At 46.7% G+C, this 21,992-nt stretch overlaps 2 protein-coding genes across 3 annotated transcripts; one reads left to right on the top strand and one right to left on the bottom strand.

Moving 5' to 3' along the window:
• Positions 1 to 374: 374 nt before the first annotated feature.
• LOC123046604 (elongation factor 1-alpha) lies at positions 375 to 6,813 on the top strand. Of its 2 annotated transcripts, none has more exons than XM_044470001.1 (11): positions 375 to 589; positions 934 to 1,070; positions 1,903 to 2,052; positions 2,148 to 2,288; positions 3,878 to 4,209; positions 4,332 to 4,442; positions 4,530 to 5,029; positions 5,240 to 5,408; positions 5,859 to 6,098; positions 6,171 to 6,302; positions 6,413 to 6,813. In XM_044470001.1, exons 2-11 carry the CDS (start codon positions 938 to 940, stop codon positions 6,545 to 6,547), a joined length of 2,043 nt encoding a protein of 680 aa, XP_044325936.1. In that variant the 5' UTR covers positions 375 to 589; positions 934 to 937; the 3' UTR covers positions 6,548 to 6,813. The 2 variants fall into 2 exon arrangements, with proteins under 2 accessions (XP_044325936.1, XP_044325937.1); XM_044470002.1 differs by having other exon boundaries at positions 416 to 589; positions 910 to 1,070.
• Positions 6,814 to 7,957: 1,144 nt separating this feature from the next.
• LOC123046603 (receptor protein kinase-like protein ZAR1) lies at positions 7,958 to 14,486 on the bottom strand. Its single transcript, XM_044470000.1, has 2 exons — positions 12,539 to 14,486; positions 7,958 to 8,897 (listed from the first exon to the last, which is right to left on the bottom strand). The coding sequence occupies exons 1-2, from the start codon at positions 14,088 to 14,090 to the stop codon at positions 8,185 to 8,187; spliced, it is 2,265 nt and encodes a 754-aa protein (XP_044325935.1). The 5' UTR covers positions 14,091 to 14,486; the 3' UTR covers positions 7,958 to 8,184.
• Positions 14,487 to 21,992: the final 7,506 nt, after the last annotated feature.

Below are 21,992 nucleotides of genomic sequence, written 5' to 3'. Positions count from 1 at the left end.
CGCCCGCTGCCGCCTAGTCGACGATCGTGTTGGCCCTGGCCAGTATGAGTCGGGCCACGGGTCGATGACGGCTCGGGGTCTGCAGGACGTGCCTTGCGGATGCGCCGTCGCCGGCCGGGAGCAGAGGAGTATCGGGAGGAGGACGGCGAGGGTGAGCAGCCAAGGGCGGCGCATGGAGGCAGCGGAGGAGACGGCCATAATAGTTTTAGGCATATGTTTTTTCAAGGGCGGCACACGGTTCGAGTTGGGGGTTTTCTGTTCGGAAACGGGTTCTAGTCGGACCGGGTCCAACGCAAACCTTTCCGGTCCGGTCCGGTCGTTTCCGTTTCTAACCCGATACGATACGAATACGATAGACGCGACCTGGTTGCCCACGCGGAGCTTCCCTTCTACTGTAACCCCCGCGGCCCCGCCGCCCTTCCCCTGGCCCTGCTCTGTCCGGTTCAGTTTCTACTCCACTCACGCCGCGGCCGCGCCTCCTCGACTCTTCCCCGAGAATCCAGAGACGGGAGGGGGAGGCGAGCGAGAGGGGGAGGCAGAGCGCAGCATCTTCGAAGTCGAACGCCGAGGACGTCTAGCTCACATCCAGGTAAAATCACCCGTTCCCCATTGCCCCCGCCCCTTTTTTTTGCCGTGTATTTCCAGCGCCTTTTAGTTTTAGGGTTCCTCGATTGATTGAGCGTGCGATTGGTTCCTGGAGCGACACCTCCGCCCGTGCGCTCGCGCTTCGGGCGCCGTCGCGGGGTTCGACGCGCTGCGGGTTTCGGGGCACCTTGCGTGTAGTGTGCTGTTCTGCTACTCAGCACTGACCAGTGCTGATTTGTGCCAGATGCGATTTAGGGTTCGCGAGTGGGGAGTGCCATAACTAGGGTTCGATTTTGCTTGACTGCTCGTTGTGTATGCTAACAGGGTCCGTCTTTCGTGCTTTGCCAGGACAATGCCTCGCAAGGTTGTCTCCGGGCCCGACTACGACGACGACTATGCTGATTATGAGGATTATGAGGATTACTATGATGATGATTATGATGAGACTGGACATGCCGATGTTAAGCCCCCTGTGAATGAGAAAGGTAAGTGGCCGTGTGTGCAAGCTTCTGTTTGCGTATCGGTTTGACTACATCGGTTATAAGTAGGAAGTAGTTTTAGTTGGTTTGTAGATTTGTAGTTGCAATATCATATCAGATCAAACTCCGCAATTGCAGCATTTTAAGTTGTCTGGCGGCTACTGTTGTACATTTGTAATGTTCATGTTACACGTTGGTTTTCCGTTATGCTTGCTACCGCATTTATAGTCTCGGTATGACCAACATAATTCCACATACCTTATATAAAGCTCCCCAACACCATTGTTAAACAAATCGGGATGGCGACAAAGCTTATCATTAATTAATGATTCCCTGCTCTCACATTGATTTCTGCTGCCTGTTTAGCCCATCTATTAATGTTAAATGCATGTGCACGTGTCTGTTTGCACCGCGGATGCACATGTGAAATAATGTCTTATTACCTTTGAAGTGTCCATCTTCTTCTGGAAGGCATTGTTGTCTATATGATTTTTTTGACTAAGTCAAATAGTTTCGTCCATCCAGTCTAGCAGTCAAAACTTACTCACAAAATACGCAAATTAAAATGTTGTTAAAACTCGTAATTTAGCAGGTTGTCGGTTGGAATTAGCCATTTTTTCTTGCTGGTTATTTGTTGAATATTGGGGTGTATCCATCATACAATTTCAATTATTCTAAGCTTCTAATATAGTTCTTATGGCCATACACCTTTGGATGCTTTTGCACCTTAGTGGAATATGTAGTTTCTTTAGGCATTACTCTGTTAGTCTCTTGATTAGTTTAAGTGCCTGTAGTTTGTCTCCTTGGTCTCATATTATGTTGCCACTCTCTTGTATAGAATCATCGAAGAAGTCTTCAAATACAGTGCCTGTGCTTTGGAAGTGCTCCATGTGCACATTCGATAATCATGAAACTATGGTATACTGTGAGATGTGTGGGGTTTTCCGGGAATCTTTCGTCAAATCTGGCAAGGATGTTTCGATCAAAGGTATTTGAGTCTCACACATGTCTGAACAATTCTGATTATTGGCATATACACAAGGATTGTAATGTAATCTTATATGCTCTTGTTGCAACTAGCAGAATCTGTCAATGGAATATCAAACAATTCTGGGACATCTGCTCTGTCAAACTCTGATTCTACCAAGATGCCAGTGAAGACTTCTATTACAAACTTTGACGGTGATTCTGAGAGAAAGTATGCTAGCACATCTCATGATAAAGGTATTATTGGTAAATATTGAAATTGGTTTCGTGAATTTATGTTTATGTTTAACTAAGAGCCCTGCTCTTTTGTTCATTCAAGTTTGTCCTTCATCATGAACCCAATAAATATGAAAAGAGGAAAGAAAGGAAAAATGCTAATTCGACATCTCACAGTATAACCAATCTGCTTATGTTATGTGTTGAAAACATGGCTTTGATCTATTATTCTCTATATGCACCGATATTTTAGTATTCTGGTTCGCTTGTGAACTCTTTACTTCCTTTGCAGTTCAGTATAAGCACAGTCCCTTTCAATAAGTTTCTTTGGTAATATGTTTAGCAGCATTGGACCATCTATAAATAAAACTAGCAAAAGAGCCCGTGCGTTGCAACGGGAGAGATAACATAACACACACTCTTAACCCAACAACCATCACTCAAGACCACAATAAGTCCATCTCCTTTATTTTTGCGAGGCATCATATTTGTGTTGCCGCTTATCCTCCTTCTCACCCTCGCCGGCGATGGCCTCGGTGTTCACACAAAACAAAAAAAACATGTTTGAATATGTTTAATCCTAAGGCGTCTCTCTCCTCCCCCTCCCTCTCTCTCTCGCTTTCTCTCACTCTCGCGATGAGAAATCTGTTGTTTTCCCTTGCGACATTTTTCAGAGGTATGCATGTTGATGTTTTCTTTTCCCTATATTGTTATAGTGAGGTATTTATTTGCAATCCGGGTCGCCGCCGGTACGAAAGGAAAACCGATCTTACGCTATAAATTATAAGTTTGCTCCCAAAACGATATTTTAAAAATATTTAACAGGTAAAATTAACATCATATTTAGATTCCACATATTTTTCTAATAAAATTTCATATATAATATGTTAAAATCGAAGTTACGGTTTAAAAGATACGGATAATTTAGAAAATTATTTATTTGACTTAAATATATTTCAAAATAATATTTAAAAATACTTAACATGTGAAAATAATCTCATATTCATATTCTACATATTTTTCTAATCAAATTTCATATATAACATGTTCAAATCAGAGTTACGGTTTAAAAGATATGGATGATTTAAAAAAATATTGTTTGACTTAAATATGATCCACGGATGAATTACCTAAAACATCAGGGGGATTTTCGAAAAATGTAAAATAACGGTTCGGATGTGACTTAAATCCGGACTGTGGGTTGATTTCAACAAAACACAGGGACTTTTGTGTAAAATATGAAAAAAGAACGATTCGTTTTAACTTAAAATAGGACTGCGGGTTGAATTCTCTGAAATAGAGGGACTTTTCTGAAAAATGCCACGACGGACGAAAGAAACCCAATTTGCTTATTATTAGGTATAAAGATTGGATGCGAAGCACTGTCACAGCATATGCATATTAAAAGTGGTTCAATGGTTGGACTTGTTGGAAGTCAATAACTTTGTTGACATCCCTTCTGAATCAAGTTAGTTCTATTGTTAAGGGTGAATTGATGAACTAAGGTTGCAGTGCTGTACATACTATTACCTATTGTGAACTCTGTCCTTTCTTTGCTGTTAGAGTTATTTTTTGCATTCCTTAATTATTAATTATTTGTGTCTCAACAGTCAATTCCACACAGTTGGCGTCTGTTGGTAGCTCATCAAGCACTGGAAAAAAGAAACAACCGGTAATCTCTGACAATAATGTGCCTATCGAGAGGACACCTCAATTGATTGCTGATCATTTTCAGCTAAAGGAGGACCAGGGTAGTATTAGGGCTAGCAGTTCTGCTCAGAATAAGGGTTCCATGGAGACACTTTCTTCTGACATAAGCCAGCTAAGTATCGAAAGGAATAATGTCAATGTTGCACAGCCTTTACCTGAAGAGTATAAGCCTGAGGGGTGGATGCTAGCTGATCAGGAGTCCGGGGTGCTGAGCCAACTAAACCTTGCAATAGTATGTCACTACTCATCTTTTGCTGTGACTTTTAAATATGGAACCTACTCTTTTTACATTTCCTCTTCTAAAAGAGATTTTGCTTTGTCTAAGATGTACTTGTCTCTAAACAATTTCGATAGGTGGGTCATGTTGATTCTGGCAAGTCAACACTCTCTGGGAGATTGCTACACCTATTAGGGAAGATATCGAAAAGAGATATGCACAAAAATGAGAAGGAGGCTAAGGAAAAAGTAAGTTGCTACTGCCTTTGTGTCAGTCCCCCAATTCATTTTGGCGCACAAATCTGACTGTTTGTGTGCTGCCATTTGTTTATCCAGGGAAAGGGGTCATTTGCTTATGCATGGGCCATGGATGAGAGTACTGAAGAAAGAGCAAGAGGTGTCACAATGACAGTGGCTGTCGCCTATTTGGAGACCAAGAAATACCGTGTAGTTCTGCTTGACTCTCCTGGCCACAAAGATTTCGTGCCAAATTTGATATCTGGTGCAACACAGGCTGATGCAGCTATTCTTGTGGTTGATGCATCAACTGGTTCTTTTGAATCTGGTATGGATGGGGAAGGAGGGAAAAGTGTTGGGCAGACAAAGGAGCATGCTCAGCTTATTAGAAGCTTTGGTGTTGAGCAACTTATTGTTGCAGTCAACAAGATGGATGCTATTGGGTACTCAAAAGATAGGTTGGAGTTCATCAAGGTACGACTTGGTAGTTTTCTGCGGTCATGCAACTTCCGGGATTCAGCTGTTACCTGGATTCCTCTTAGTGCTGTAGAGAACCAGAATTTGATTAAATCTCCTTCAGATGCTCGTTTTACCTCCTGGTAAGCTCTGTTTCATGTGAACTTTGTTTCTTTTTGATTTACCACTTTAGGGTGAATTTCTCCAGTGCAGCGGATGTTGTAGCCTCTCTCTAGTTAAATGTTTGGTTTTATGTGCCAACTTTGAGAGTGTTGATCTGTGGACATATCTAATCTGGCAAACTTTTGCTGTTTTTCTCACAATTTGAATCTTGAATGGATATATCCTTTCAGGTATCAAGGGTCGTGTCTCTTGGATGCTATAGATTCCTTGCAGCTTCCTTCTCGGGATGTTTCAAAGCCCCTCATTCTTCCTATATGTGATGTTATCAAATCTCAGTCGACAGGACAACTGGCAGCTTTTGGAAAATTAGAAACTGGTGCTATTCGAAATGGTTCAAAGGTAGATTCCTCACAAACTTCTCTCTTCAGAAGCTACCATTATTCCTGTATTGCATTGAGACCGGTTGCTATAATGAGAGTAGATTAATTCAATTCTATTTAGAGCATGATCTTGCTAGTGACATGCCAATCTTTCAGCAATAGCATGATGTGAGAATTTGTCATGGCAAAATTATGTTCCATTCTTCTTTGCTTGATAACTTAGTTGAATGATTTAGTGCTACAATGATCTTGACAATATTTCCCAGGCAATAGGTTTATGACTGAACTGAAACTAGAGCAGGATGCCTATGTTTCCAATACAGAAATCCTTACCAGAACAGAGCAATAGGGCCAACTATTGATCTTACTTTCCCTTGATAGATAGTTTGGATTGGATAAACAATTCTTTTTGGAGACATGCATGTGCAATTATATTTCTCCTTATTGCTTGGATCTTTTCCTTGTGCAGGTCTTGGTTTTACCTTGTGAGGAAGTGGCGACAGTGAAAACCATTGAACGAGACTCTAGTTCATGCAGCATAGCGAGAGCTGGTGACAATGTAGCAGTTATTTTACAGGGAATTGATGGTAGTCGAATAATACCTGGCGGGGTTCTTTGTCACCCTGGTTTCCCGGTGCCTGTAGCCAACTACTTGGAGCTTAAGATTCGAGTGTTGGACATCACCATCCCAATTCTCATTGGTTATCAGGTAAAGACAAGTCATATAACCAAAGCCATGTTTAGCTTCTCCAGTGTAATCATATCAATTTTGTTGACCTAGGTGGAGTTTCACATACATCATGTGAAGGAAGCTGCAAGAGTAACGAAAATCGTGGCGTTGCTTGACAAGACAGGCAAGCCAAGTAAAACAGCACCGCGGTTTCTTAAATCAAAGCAGAATGCTGTTGTGCAGGTACTCGACGAGTACTACTCCTTGTGAACAGCTAGCTTTTGTGAAGTTATATACCTTGTGAATGTTGTGAAAACTGTTTGCATTCTTGTAACATTGTTGCCTTTTGTCAGGTTACGCTAGATCAAGCGGTCTGTGTCGAGGAATTCTCGAAATGCCGAGCTCTTGGAAGGGCATTCTTAAGGTCGTCTGGGAGCACGATCGCTGTCGGTATAGTGACTAAGATAATGAGGCAGGATCAGCACTAGAAGACCCCTGTCGTCCAAAACCTGGACCGAGTTGCTGCATTTTGCAAGATCAGTACCTAGCAATTGACTCGCTAGTCGCTACCAATTGGTACTGTAATACCGGCGCTGGCAAGTTTTGTTCTCTGTTTGCTTGTCGCCATTGCTGTTGTGCATTAGTGATGAGTTATGCCTTGTAAAAATGTTCACATCTGTGAATGACTTGTATACCTTGAATGCTGAGTTAGTTTTAATTAAGCTGGGGAATGCGTAACTTTTTTTTTTGGGCAGAAATTAGCCTGTTACATTTCTGAATGGGTGATGTGGCAATTAACCTGTGCTGTTAGAAGAAAGGGTGAATCAGTCATATATATGCCCTCGTTCACCTCTCTGGCAAAGTCCTACCTAAATTTCACAAACCTCCACACGTACCCTCGTTCACCTTTAGCTAATTTTTCACAAACCTCTAAGCTAAAATCAAACTTTCATCTTTGCCAGCGCGGGCTTATTCAACCAACATGGACCCGGAGTCCAGAGATTGAGATTTGTCGAGGGAGCTCGGTGGCGTCTAGGCAGGGGAGGTAGTATGCTCCAGCCAACTCCGGGAAATCGCTCCAGAGAGGTGATCGGAAGGCGATCTTCTGCCTTCTCTCGGCGCCATGGGTCCTTGTCCTCTCCGTGTATCGCTCTAGCAGGCGGGGACCCCGACAGTTTCTTTTCAGTAGGAAGATAGGATAGGCAAAAAAAATAAAAATGGTCAGAGAGGTGCTACATCAATGGTGAAGACGGCCGCGTCGGAATAATCTACTTCTGCTCTTCTTTCATCTCGATGGAGTTCTAATGGGTGGCACCGAGGAGCAGGTGGCTTGGTTTTCTTGCTCGTCTCCAGATCTGGTGAGATTTGTGTCTGATGGTCGACGCACGACACTCTCCCGGGTGGCATTGGCGTCGACTGTTGCGGTTGTGTTTGGTGTCTTGCATTAGGGTGCGTGGATGGCGGCAAACAACGACGTTCCTCTTCTTCGACCACGTTGGATGAAGTTGACGGTGCTAAGATCTAGCGGACATGAGGAAGAACCCTGGCCGACGTGCCAAAAAGCCTCGGTTTTGCCGCTTGCAGCGATTCGGTTCATCGGCCCGAAAAGCATCCTTATATGCGAAGGTGTTCCTCTAGATATGGGTATGATGGCAAATCCCCTCTTTTTCAGCGTTGCCTCTGTGACTGTTGAAGATGATGGCGGACAACCTTTCAGCGTGGCTCAAGATTCTGCCAGAGTGAAATTCTAGTATACTTCTTGTGCGGTCTTTGATGCAATATTGCAAGATATATATCTATGTCTCTTATAGTGACATTGTGTGTACTCTTTATAACCCGGTTTTCTAATGAAATATATGTGGTATGCATGCAAAGTTGCAAACACAGTTTCTATGGAATGGACGTGGAAAAGTACACTTCTATATATGCTGTTGTATGATCACAAATCGTTAGTTTTGTCGGAACAAATAGCCAAGAAACCCCCAATTACAAAATAAATAAAAAAGAATATGAAGAGCTTGAGAGCGAGAGAGGAAGGAAAGAAAAGAAGACTTCTCCGACGAGCTTTGTCACGAACACATAACGTGGCAGCGTAAGCCAATGGCGGCCCGTGTTGCATCCGCTCTCACGACCCGATCTTATCGAGGCTGTCGGCGACGGTCTTCATCTTGGGCCGAAGCTCCGGGTCGGCCTCGGTGCACGCCAGCGCGACGTGGAACGCGGCGACGATCTCCTTCTTGGGCAGCGTCGGCGCCTCCCGCAGCAGCGCCGGGTCCACCATCTCCGCCACCGGCCGCGCGTCCTCGAACCCGCGCCGCACCCACCGCACCACCTCCGGCACCGCCTCGTGCTCCGCGCTCCCGGACCGGTCCGTCGTCGTCGTGGACTGTCCCGAGAAGGACGCGGACGTCGACGGCGACGCGTGGTCCGCCGGGCCCCGCCCCGTCAGCAGCTCCAGCAGGATCACCCCGAAGGAGAACACGTCCCACTTCTGCGCCGGCCGCGCCCCCGGCGCGCGCGCCTCGGGCGCCCGGTAGCCGCTCGCGTGCGCCGGCGCCGGCGGCTTCGTGTAGGGGATGGCGCCGCCGAGGAGGCTGCCGCCGGAGGACGGCAGCGCGCCGTCGGGGCCGCAGCCGGCGATGGCGAGCAGGCGGACGAGGCCGAAGTCGGCGACGCGGGGGGTGAAGTCGGCGTCCAGGAGGATGTTGGACGGCTTGACCTCGGCGTGGACGAACCGCCGGGTGCTGCTGCACTCGTGGAGGTACGCCAGGCCGCGCGCCGCGCCCTTGGCGATCTTCAGCCGCGCCGACCACGACAGCACAGGTTCACCGCTGCGACCTGCACCGTCGACGCGGTAATTAAAAGTTAGCATGCATGTGTATATTGGTAACCAGAATTGATGGCATTGATTCTGAGTAAGAAACAAAAATGCTACAGACAGAATTAATGGCCATTTAATTAGGAGAGTGGCGTGTCCACATCACCAGAGCAAGTACAAAACTATGCCTTTACCAGTTTCACCGGGCAGGCGGTGCAAGGTGGGCGAGGCACGACGGCTGCGATACAGTGTTGCTATACACACGACACTGGGTAGCCGATTTGCGCACGATCGCACTGATCCGGCCGTGCATGCGTTGGACAAAGTGGAGGCCAGCGGTTAGATCACGCATCGTCCAACGTTCGGCTGCTATGTATCGGCTGCATAGTAGTTTCGGCTGCGATACGAGCGCAATGCCGTGGTCAGCAATGAATGTCGCAGCGGCTTCCGCAACCACCGTGACCCCGCCGCCGCCGGTCTGGCCGGTCTCGGAGGCCATGCGTACAAGGTCACCGTCCGCTACTTAGTGTTGTTTAAGTTAGTTTGGTTTAGGTTAATTTTGAGTAATATATATCAAACTAGTTAAATTTCATCAAATTTGCATGTACTATGTCAAACTAGTCCAAATTTTAAGTTTGAACTATTTGAATTAAGATAATTTTTTCCGGAACTATAGCCTTAGAGGGTCGGTTGTCCACGCAGAAACACCGTACATTTCGGACGACACGTCTGCAGACAGTTGAGGGCGTCCGTCTGTGGTTGGCCCCTGAGATGCTGGTGCTTCCCACGGGCAGGAGCAGCCATGGCACTGTCCACGGACACTGCATATGAGGGGCTTGTGCAGTGAGCATTAATTGCCCACGTTGTGCCTGATTTGTCATTCACTTGACAATGGTACTAATTGTTGCTGCCTGCCTTCACATGGCCTCTCACAACACACAAACCAACCGTTGCTGCCTGCACGCACCACTTATTATGGCGTCCTCACAAAGTTGTCAAGCTTTTGTCCTATCAAGGCACGAAAGCCACATAGAAAGGCAGCATCAACAGCAGCCTCAGCAGTCAGCACTACACTCATCATCGATCACCCGGTAATCAAAAGCGCTCGTTGATCATGCTCATGCATGCGCGTCGCCGAGGAAGGCGTGCCTCCGCGGTCTCAATTATCACCTCTGCTTTTGGCTCGAGTGTCGCGTGGAAAACTTTCCGGGGTTAGATTAGCCCCAGAAGATCATTCTGTTAGGCCGTGACAGTGACAAAGGTTCCAGGCCTAAAAAGGTCTCCTTTTGCCCTTCCAGCAGGAATCAGGATGCTGTAAAGGCATTCTTTTGCTCTTTCCCTCTTTGGTTTGTCAGTATTGTGCAAGTGCACGTATGGGGGATACCTTAAAGTATGGAAGTATGACTTGATCCTGTGAGGTATTGGACTGTAAAGTGTGCTGTACACCATAAACAACACGTAGTTTTTGGCGCAGTATATTCAGTCAGTGGCCGGCCCCAGCTCATGGCGCGACCCTTAGCTCTTAAGCTACGCTAGCAACTCCCTCAGTTTTCAAGCAGAAAGCAACAGCTCGCTGCTGTCATTGGCCCTGTTTGGATACCCTAACACAGTTAGAGTTATTTTCTAACCCAATCTAACCCAAGTAAGCACCTCTTCACCGGAATAGTTGGGTTAGATGGAACTAACCCACTCTAACCCTTCATGTTCAGATACTTTTAGGTTATTTGAGCCTCCAACTAACTCTAACCCCATGATCCAAACAGGGCCATTGGAGAGCATGAGGCAGAAATGTTTTTTTTTTTGCATGTCACTGGAACCATCCATCCATCCGGTCGACAGCGGATGCCCGGCATGGATGGCAGAGTGTGGTCCATCTCCGTCCGGGGGGACAGGTCGGTGCGGTGTTTGGAAGCTTTCGCTCTCGCCGCTTGTCTTGCAGTGGATCGAATCGCCTGACCGGTCCGTCGTCCGTTAGGAAACTGTTGATGGGATGATGCCTCGGTCGCACGGCAGGCAGGTGGTTCGTTTGCCACCGAGAGCCGATCCCGGCCGGGGATTTTTTACCAACCATGCGTACACTTGTTTCTATCCTATATATGTTGGTCTAGTCAAGGTTTTGAGACATTTGATCAAAATCCAACCGGTTATAGTTTGACTTTAGTGGCGTTCCTGTTATTTTTTGACTTTGGAAAAGAGTGGGAAAACACGTGTGAATTATGTGTAATACTAACTCTTGTAAAGAAATATAAGAGCATTTGGACCACTAAAGTAGTGATCTGAACGCTCTTATATTTTTGTACGGAGCGAGTAACATATTAAGTGCTTGTTTGATTCTGTCTAACATGGCGGTAGAGTGGGTCTTTTTTTCCCGAGGATAGGCCACAAAGCTTCAAACACCGTCCTAAAGAAGAAATCGAGCTCGCACGCCAATGTTAATTGGTCTAACAAGACGTCAGACCAGACCAGGGGCTATAACCCTCAAATAAAACCAACACCTTCAAGAAGGTGACTACATGGGGATTTTGACACTGTCGCGTTGTCACCCCGGAGCTATGTCCGCCACCATAATCGCCATCCATCTCTATATCGCAATGCTCACATAGAATTAGGCAGGCCAAAGGAGAAATCACGAGAAGGGAAGACACCACCGCGTTGCTTCCGACCATTGCCGCACCTCCTTCTCGCCGATGGTTGCGTTTGTGCCACTAAGATGCAATGCTCAATCCGGCCCATGACAGAGCCAAAGTTGGCTTTGGCAGGGCTTGTCCGCAACAATGGGGGAGAGGAGCATGAGGCCTTGCACAACCTCACCAGGAGACCGATCCGATGTCCGGTGCACCGGACCGGACCCGCATGATTCGACATGAATCGCCGCCGCGAGCTGCACCAACCCACGCCTGCCCCCTCCTCATCGATCGACACACCGGGGTATGTCAGATCCGCATGTCCCAGCCACCACGCCATGCGAGCGCCACTGCCGACGTCAGAGTTCCCCTAGAGACGTCCGAGAGGGGCCACACGCCGAGGTGCGACGCGATTACGCTTGATCCATGCTCCGGCCACACGCCAAATCCATGCCCGAGGTGCTAGTGGACCATGTGCAAACATCGATTCGACCTTCCACGCGTAGACATCGTTAGCTGCATGCGAAGGAAAATGCCCTGCCGCAGCTGCTGCCGCACGAGCTTTGCCCGGCGACGATGAGTAGGGAGGCGGAAGAGGAGGGTAAGGAGTGGCGGATGGGTGGGTAGGAGACGTCGAAATTTATGATGTGTCATGGATTAAATAAGGAGGAACCATACCCTAACTGTATGTTTTTTGTTTGGCAAAAGTTATGACCCTTCCCGTGCACTGAAATTCTTGCCACATGTCATCATTGGTTGTATTATTAGTGATATATAAAAGATCTTATATTTTTACAGAGGGAATATACCACATTTCAAAGCTGTTGTCGTGCATTTAATACGTACTCAAGCAACATAAAAATAAAAGGAGTACTTTAACACACACTCTATTAAGATGATTTACTATTCTACCCGAGTTTGGCTTCAAGTTATACTACCAGGAGCAGTAAAAAGTCTCGTTCAAAGCGAAAGAGCAGTAAGCGAGTTGACCGGTGTTTGTTAAAAAAAAAGAGTTGACCGGTGTTACTTTTACTTACCACGCAGCGCGGTGGCGAGGTTGCCGTTACCGACGAAGTCGGTGACGACGAGCTTCTCGTCCGGTGACCAGTAGTAAGCGCGCAGCCGCACCACGTTGGGGTGCCGCACCCGCCCCATCGCCCGCGCCTCCGCCCTGAACTCCTTGCACCTCTCGGCGCCACCACCGCCGCCGCCCAGCCGCCGAACGGCCACCGGCGTCGAGCCATTGCCCACCACCACCTTGTACACGATCCCCTTCCCTCCCTTCCCCAGCACATACGCAGATGACCGGAGCAGCTCGTCCAGCTCCATCCGGAATCCCCGGTCGATCGCTACAAGCTCCCCATCGGCGCCGCTGCACTTGCCGTCTCCTCCTTCCTCGTCGTCCGACGAGCCATCCGAGCCGTCCGCCCAGCCTCTGCCGCGGCGGCCCCAAATGCAGCCGCACAGCCCCTTGTTCCGATCATCATCGTCGTCGTCTTCAGCGATTGCACGCCCACGGCCGCCGCGGCCTTCCCTCCGGTCCTTGACTTTCCAGTATATGTACACCAAGATGATGCCGACGAGGGCGACACCGGCGGCGTCGGCGACGGAGATGAGCGCTATCAGGCTTGATTTAATTGGCTGATGCTGGCTGTCGTTAGAGGCGGAGGCTGTTGATGAACTGGTGTTCTGTGGCGGCGGAGATTGCGTCGGCGGTGGGACGGCTCGGCAGGCAACTTGGAGCGGGAAGCCGCAGAGAGCGGGGTTGTTGAGGAACGCGGTGGGGCCCTGGCTGGCGAGGGAGCCCGTCTGCGGGATGGCGCCGGAGAGGTTGTTGAAGCGGAGGTCGAGGGTGACGGTCGCCGGGAGGCGGCCGAGCTCCGGCGGCACGATGCCGGAGAACTGGTTGTGCGAGAGGTTGAGCGTGCCGGAGAGCTTGGGGAGCTGGCCGAGGTCCGGCGGGATGGAGCCGTTGAAAGCATTGGAGGAGAGGTCGAGCTGCTGCAGGCTGGACAACTCCGGCCAAACACCGGCGGGCACCTCCCCAGAGAAGGTGTTTCTGGAGACGATAAGACGCTGCAAGCTCCGGCAATTCCGGAGGTCGAGCGGCAGCTCGCCGGAGAGCGAGTTCCTGGACACGTCGAGGTTCTGCAGCCTCGGGAGGTCGCAGAGCGCCATCGGGAGCTTGCCGGTGAGCGCGTTGTTGTAGAGGAAGATGGAGTGGAGCGAGGATGCGTTGGAGAGAGCGGCCGGGATGCCGCCCGTGAGGCGGTTGTCGTGGAGGTTGAGCCGGCGGAGGAAGAGCAGCGAGCCGAGCTCCGAGGGGATGTAGCCGGCCACGTTCTTCCCGGCGACGGCCAGGCCGACTACGCGCGGCTGCGACGAGATGTTGGCGCAGGTGACGCCAGGCCACCGGCACGGGTCGGCGTCCGACTCGGACCACTTCGCGAGGACCGATGCCGGGTCGTCGGTCACGGCCGCCTTGAAGGCCAGCAGCGCGAGGCCGTCGTCGGTGAGCGCCACGGCCGCCGGCGGCGGCAATGCGAGGAGCAGCAGCAGGAGGAGAATCGTGGTCGGGACTGTCCTCATGAGCAAAACAAACTCTTCTATTGTTTGTGTCAGCGTGTGTCTCTGGCTAACACTGACTGTCAGTGGCTACAGAGAGGTGCGGCAGCAGAGGTTAGAGGTTATAGAAACCGACAGATCTGCGGCAGCACTGCAGTTGGAATTGAGTGGACACCTTGGATTTCGAAGGCGTGCATGCGAGCGAGCTAGTGGTGATGGAATTCTTCTCCTTTTCGTTGGCATGCTATGCTAGTGAGGAAGTGGTTATGTGTGGAAAGATGGTTAGTGGTGGCTGTCTTCATTAGAGTGGGTAGGGCCCCAGATGTGGTAATGGAGCTCGTTGTAGCTAGAGAGAGACGTGCAGGGGAGGGGAGTACAAGGGAAGCAAAGTTGTGTGTATGTGCGGTTCGTGGCTAGACTGTAGAGTATGATGAAGGACGTTGCGGTGAGCCAAAGACTGGAGGACGGCCAGGTAATCATTCCTGTGGGTATGGACTTTAGGTGGCCTGGTTGGTGAGGTGAGTGAGTGAGTCAGCTCTGTTCGTGCACTTGCCGTTTGCCATATGCATCTCACAATATATAGAACCAATAATATCTGCTTATGTTAGGGCATCTCGAACACTGACCTTCAAACCGCCCGCAACCGTCTCGATTGCACGGTCCGGACGTGTTTTGCCATCCAAGGCGGAGCTGTATCAATTCGCTCGGCGGTCCGAATGTCCTTTTTCCCGCAAACCAAAAACAAACCCGAGGGGGGGGGGGGGGGGGCGCTTCCTCCACAAAAACCCTCTCCGCCGCCCAGGCGCTTTCTCGCGCGAACTGGTCAGCGCCGCTCCAGAGCGTCAGAACCGCAGTCATTCCCGCCCAGAGCGGACGCGACCTTTCACGTCACTCTGGTATTGAAGCGCTCGCCGGCCGACAGCGTTGCCCGCGCCGCTTCCTGGTGCACGCGACTGCTCCATGTTCAATCGACATCTCGTCGGTCCGCCTCCCTACATTAAACATGTGGGTTGTCGAGGAACCTGCCCCCGCGCCTCTTTTCCATCTATTTGCTGCCCACCATTAACCACCTCGTCGCTTGCCCTGCCATACGCCCACTATTTAAACTCCAGGGCCGACGAGTGCCTCATCCAACCTCCTCCGCTCCCTTTCTCCTCTCGGCACCACGCCCGCCATGGCCTCCTCGTGATCCAAAGCCCTTTGGGGCAGCCTCTCGTCCGAGCAGAAGAAGGAGATCACCGACATTGCCGCCGGCTGGCCGGCCGACAGACGAACGAGCTCACCAGAGGCCAGCGGTGCAGAGACCCCAAAGGAAGAGGTGGCCGCCGCCGAGCCAGTGCCACCATCCTCGTCGTCCCATGCCGGCATCACCATGGATGAGGCATGTGCTCACTACACCGACATGGTGTTGGCAGAGCGGGAGGCCGTGTTACGGCAGGCGCAGGCCGACCAAGAGTACAACCTTCGCCTCCTCGACGAGCATTGACGCACGGAGGAGCAACTCGCCGCCGGCACGACCATCATACCCGACGTGAATGTGGCCGAGCAGGAGGCACTGCTCGACTCCTACCGCTCGAGGCGGCGGATAAAGTGTGTGGCAAGAGAGATGACAAGGTCGCCAGCACCGCCACGGTCGCACCTTGCCTCCACGACCACAAAGCCGACACCTACACGGGTGTCGCCAGCAGCAAGGAAGAGTACAATATGGGAGGTCGCCGATGCTCGGGTCCTAGGAAGGTCACCACTCCTCCTCTCCCGTTCAACCAAGCTTGGAGGGCTCATCATCGTCGGTCGATTAGCCGCTTGCAGACTGCGGAGGTGGAGCTTCAGTTCCCGGGGCTTATGGCCTTCTAAACATGGGGAACAGGCAACAACGATCATTTAGACTAGGTTTAGAGCATGGTTTAGTTGAAATATGTCGAAATGTATTTAATTTGCTCTGGTTTAGGTGAAAACCATCTGGTTTTATGTAAATTTATCCAAGTACGAATGATTATCGCCTCATTTGTTTAAATATGCATCAGATTTGTTCACTTTCGTTAAATTTCTTCCAAAATGTAAGCAGCTACAGTTGGATGGCCAGCTCCCTCATCAGTGTCGACGAACTCCACCCCCCGGTTGGCAGAAAGATGTGGTGTTTGGTTTCTGGATCTGTGTTGGAGATGCCCTTATGTGTTGGAAACATGGCTTTGATCTTCTTCTTTTTCTCTTTGCACCAACATTTTCATATTCTGCACAACCTTCTGCACAAGATTAGCAGAATAGGAGCCACCTTCTGCACCTGCTTTATGTTGTCGACACTGCTATCTTTGTTGCCACAATCAAGCAGGACGTCCAAAATCTAGCAGCCATTTTGAACTTTTTTTGTGAGGTGACTGGTCTTTCCACCAACTTTTCAAAGAGCTATGTGGTACCTATTTGATGCGGCGACCTCAACCTTGATGAGACCCTACAAAACTTGCTGACCATGCGAACTTCTTTCCCGATCACATATCTTGGCCTACCACTCTCTATGTGGGAACTCAAGAAAGTGCACTCCGAACTGCTCGAGGATAAATTGCGGCAAAGCTCCCTCCATGGCAGGGGAAGAATATCATTATGATTGGTCGAACTACTTTGGTCAAGTTTGTCCTCACCTTGCACTAAACTTTGTGCCACCCCACCCACCTTGGGAGCCTTGGTATTCTCCATCTCGAGAAATTTGTGAGGGAATTGCAGTTGCGCTGAATATGGCTTGAGTGGGCCAATCTGACCAAGTTTTGGGTTGGCATGGGCAACCCTTTTGATGCCATGGACATGGAGATTTTCTACGCATGCACCTGAATCACCATAGACAATTGGGCCAAGGCGCCTTCCTAGAACGAGCCATGGATGGATGGGAGGAGTCCCAAAGACAGCCCCCCTTGTCCATGAGGCCTTAAAGAGAAAGAAGTGGATGGTTCACCAAGCCCTTGCTGAGAATGCATGGATAATACAAATCAAGTTGACTGGGAATTTTTTTCTTGGACCATCTTCTCGAGTACCTTGAGCTCTCGAGCATCCTCTCATAGGTCCAGCTCAACGATGATGTGGGGGATGCCATTTTTCTTGGAATTTTGCAACAAGCGACACCTCCTTGGCCAAGTCGGCATACAAGGCTCAATTCCATGTTGCTACACCCACTTCAATGAAATAGGTCGTCTGGAAGAGGGCAAAGTTTTTTCTTGGTTAGCCATTGCTACATGTGAACTGCGTTGGGATTTCCCCAAAGAGGAGAGAATGATGCAATACATTAGAGATAAGTATTTCCCTCAGTTAAGAACCAAGGTTATCAATCCAGTAGGAGAACCACGCAACACCTCGTTAGCAGCACCTTCACACAAACAACAAATCCTTCCAACCCAATGCCAACAAGGGGTTGTAAATCCCTCGGCGGTTACGTGCAAGATTAAATTGTGTAGCAATTGATAGATAGATTGAACAAAAATACAAAATTAAATAAAGTAAAAGTGCAGCAAGGTATTTTTAGGATTTTTGATATATGATAGAAGTAGACCCGGGGCCATAGTTTTCACTAGAGGCTTCTCTCTTGAAAAGAGCATATGGTGGGTAAACAAATTACTATTGGGCAATTGATAGAAAGCAAATAACCATGATGATATCCAAGGCAATGATTATGTATATAGGCATCACGTCTGAGACAAGTAGACCGACTCCTTCCTGCATCTACTACTATTACTCCACACATCGACCGCTATCCAGCATGCATCTAGAGTATTAAGTTCATAAAGAACGGAGTAACACCTTAAGCAAGATGACACGATGTAGACAAAGTAAACTCACCCATGAATAAACCCAATCTTTTTATCCTTAATGACAACGGTACAAATACATGTCATGTCCCTTTCTGTCACTAGGATTGAGCATGGCACGATCGAACCCATTACAAAGCACCTCTCCCATTGCAAGATAAATCAATCTAGTTGGCCAAACCAATCAATAGATCGGAGAGAAATATGAAGCTATAACAATCATGCATAAAAGAGTTTGGAGAAAACTCAAATAATATTCATGGATAATTTGACAATAAACTCACAATTCATTGGATCCCAACAAACACACCACAAAAAGTGATTACATCGGATAGAACTCCAAGAACATCAAGGAGAACATTGTATTGAAGATCAAAGAGAGAGAGAGGGAGATAGAGAGAGATCCAACTACTAACTATGGACCAGTAGGTCTGTGGTAAACTACTCACACATCATCGGAAGGGCAACAAGGTTGATGTAGAGCCCCTCCGTGATCGAATCCCCTCCGGTAGAGTGACAGAAAAGGCCCTCAGATGGTATCTCATGGTTCCGGAACTTGCGGCGTAGGAAAAAGTATTTTGGCTAGCTCTCTGTTGGTTTCCCGATTTTAGAGAATTTATAGAGGTGGAGTTAGGTCAAAATGGAGCCACCAAGGCACGCCCTACCCTGTGGGCGCGCCCTGGTGCCTCATGGGCCATTGCTCCATCTTCTCGTTCCCTTCTGAAGCTTCCAGGGTCTCTTATGTTCAGAAAAAAATCTCCAGAAAGTTTTGTGGCATTTGGACTTCGTTTGGTACTGATATTATGAAAACCAAAAGTAGGCAAAAAAACAGGCACTGGTCACTATGTTAATAGGTTAGTCCCAAAAATGATATACAATTTCTTGTAAATTCACATAAAACATCCAAGATTGATACTATAATAACATGGAACAATAAAAAATTATAGATACGTTGGAGACATATCAAGCATCCTCAAGCTTAATTCCTGCTCGTCCTCGAGTAGGTAAATGATAAAAACAAAATTTTTGATGTGGAATGCTACCTATCACATTCATCATATACTTTTCTTCTTTGTGGCATGGATATTTGGACTTGACTGATTCAAAGCAATGGTCTATAGTTTGACATGAAAATATAAATACTCAAGCATACCAACAAGCAACCATGTCTTTCAAAATATCAACGCTAAAGGAAGTTATCCCTAGCCCATTATGCTCAATTATTGATCCATTCATGAAACACACTCAGTATTAGCTACACCCAATGCACAAGTATGACAATACTGCTCTCCAACTGGTGCTTTATAAGAGAAGATGGAGACTAAAAATAAAAATACAAAATGCATAAAAGTAAAATAGATAGGCCCTTCGCAGAGGGAAGTAGAGATTTGTAGAGGTGCCAGAGCTAAAAGTTTAAAAGAAAGAGATAACAATTATTTTGAGAGGCATGCTTTTCTTATCAACAATACAACTGAAAGTTCCCAACATCTTCCATGCTAGACACATTATAGGCGGTTCTCAAACAGAAAAATAAAGTTCATTTCCTTTCCACCATTCTTTCACAAACCATGGCTAGCCGTATCCACAGGTGCCTTCCATACCAACACTTTTCAAGGAATTTATTATATTTTTTCATTTTGATTCGTTTCAGGACCGGGCATCCCTATTACCTTGTTATCTTCTCGTGCAATGACAAGTGAATAAACACTCATCGTGAGAATAACCCACCTGCCGCATCATGAGCGGTACACACACATGAAAGGGAAAATTATTTTGAATGATTATAGTTGGCACATGTAAATTTACTTGGAACGGCATGTAAATACTACTTATAGGTAGATATGGTGGACTCATTTGGCACGACTTTAGGTTTAAGGAGTTGGATGCACAAGTAGTATTTCCGTTTAGTACAAATGAAGGCTAGCAAATAGATTGAGAAGCAACCAACCGAAAAACAAAAACGCTCATAAACATGTATTGAGAATAACTAACACTGGATAATGCACCATAAGTAGGATGTAACTTCGTTGCATAACTAGACTTTACGTGAATGCATAGGGAATCACAAACCTTAACACCAATATTCTTACTAAACCATAGTTACTCACTAGCATGACCCACATATTATCATCTCCATATCGCAAAAATATTGCAAGGAATAACTCTTATCTTATCCAATGATCTATATGAAAGTTTTTATTATATCCCTCTTGGATATTCATCATATTGGGACCAAATTCATATCTTGTGCAAATTACCATTACTATTATCAACTCTCAAAAATATATAAGTGAAGCATGAGAGTTCATCTATTTCTTCAAAATATAATCACCGCCGTGCTAAAAAAGATATAAGTGAAGTACTAGAGCATCTTCCTAGCTCAAAAGATATAAGTGAAGTACATAGAGTATTCTAACAAATCACGAATAATGTGTGTCTCTCTAAAAAGGTGTGTTTAGTAGAGATGATTGTGACAAACTGAAAAGCAAACAAATCGAAGACTCATATAATAGACGACGCTCCAAGCAAAACTCATATCATGTGACGAATAAAAATATAGCTCCAAGTAAAATTACCGATGGTCAGTAGAAGAAAGAGGGGATGCCTTCCGGGGGATCCACAAGCTTAGATGCTTGGGAGTCCTTGAATATTACCTTGGGGTGCCTCGGGCATCCCCAAGCTTAGGCTCTTGCCACTCCTTATTCCTTCATCCATCGTGATCTCAACCAAAACTTCAGTCACACAAAACTTAACAAAACCTTTGTGAGATCCGTTAGTATAATAAAGCAAATCACTACTTTAAGTACTATTGCAAACCCATTCATATTTTATTTTTGCATTATACCTAATGTATTCTAACTTCTCCATGGCTTATACCCCCCCCGATATAATCCATAGTTCCATCAAAACAAGCAAAACAATGCATCAAAAATAGAATCTGTCAAAAACAGAACAGTCTGTAACAATTCGAACAATGACCATGCTTATGTAACCCCCAAAGTTCTAAAAAATAGGAAAACATGGGAAATTTATATATAGATCATGTGTACAAAATTCAGAATTTTATCACGCTCCATCCAATCTCAACAATTCTGCTACTAACACAAAAGTTTCTATTTTGCCACCGAATCAAAGCAACCATCATCCAAATCATCCCAAAGGCTTTACTTGGCACAAACACTATTTTAAACACAAAACACACAACCATAATAGTAGCATAATTGTGTGCACACAAGAAAATAGAAAAATAAGCAAGAAAATTAAGATAAATATTGGGTTGCCTTCCAACTAGCACTATTGTGTTACGCCCCTAGCTAGGCATAACACATAGTTTCAACTTTCAAGTGTTGTCATCTTTCAAATTCTTTTCTAAGGATGTGTTCTCATCAGGAGGTTTTTCAAACACAATATGAAACACATCATCCATGGGGATCTTAGCATTACTAAGTTGACCATCCTCGAATCCCTCTTGATTTCCTTTTACAATCCAAGAATATTGTTTATTAATACCATTGAAAACTTGTTGGATTATGTTTAAGGGAGGGACCTCCTTTTTGGTATTCTCATCAAAAGTATGATCATCGCGAAATAATATCTCAACAAGTAATCACTCTTGTATAAAGTCTCATCTATCACTGGGTTTTCATGATTCATACCGTAAAAAAATCAAAGATCTCTCTAGCTTCCCGCACTATGTAATAAAATTCATTCATGAGGACAGGGGTAGCTATGTTCTTAGCTCTAGGGTTTTTTATAATCGACAACTCATAAAATAATATTTGCAAAGTAGGATGGGTACGAATAAATCTTCTCTCAAGTTTAAGAACAAGTGCAGAAATAGCTTCGGCATAATTTTTGGTTCTTTAAAGTATATGATCATCATCACAAGTCAAAGTTCCAGTGCAATTAAAGAATTCTTGGATAACACTTTTCCCTATAATATTCCCATGTCCCATCACAAAAGTTTTGGCATCTAAATTGGTAGGAATTGCAATTTTAGGAGTTTTACCATCCTCACTTTTTTCCATACCAAAATCAACCATAATAGCAACTTCTAGCAAGCAAACAAGAAAACATGCAAAAAGGCAAATGGGAAATATTTTTGCATTTTTGTAAAACTTTTTAGAAGTGGGGG

This window comes from Triticum aestivum, chromosome 2B (genome assembly GCF_018294505.1).
Source record: "Triticum aestivum cultivar Chinese Spring chromosome 2B, IWGSC CS RefSeq v2.1, whole genome shotgun sequence".
Taxonomy (NCBI): domain Eukaryota; kingdom Viridiplantae; phylum Streptophyta; class Magnoliopsida; order Poales; family Poaceae; genus Triticum; species Triticum aestivum.
The sequence above is the reverse complement of the archived record's forward strand: the minus strand, read 5'-3'. Positions and strand labels throughout refer to the sequence as shown.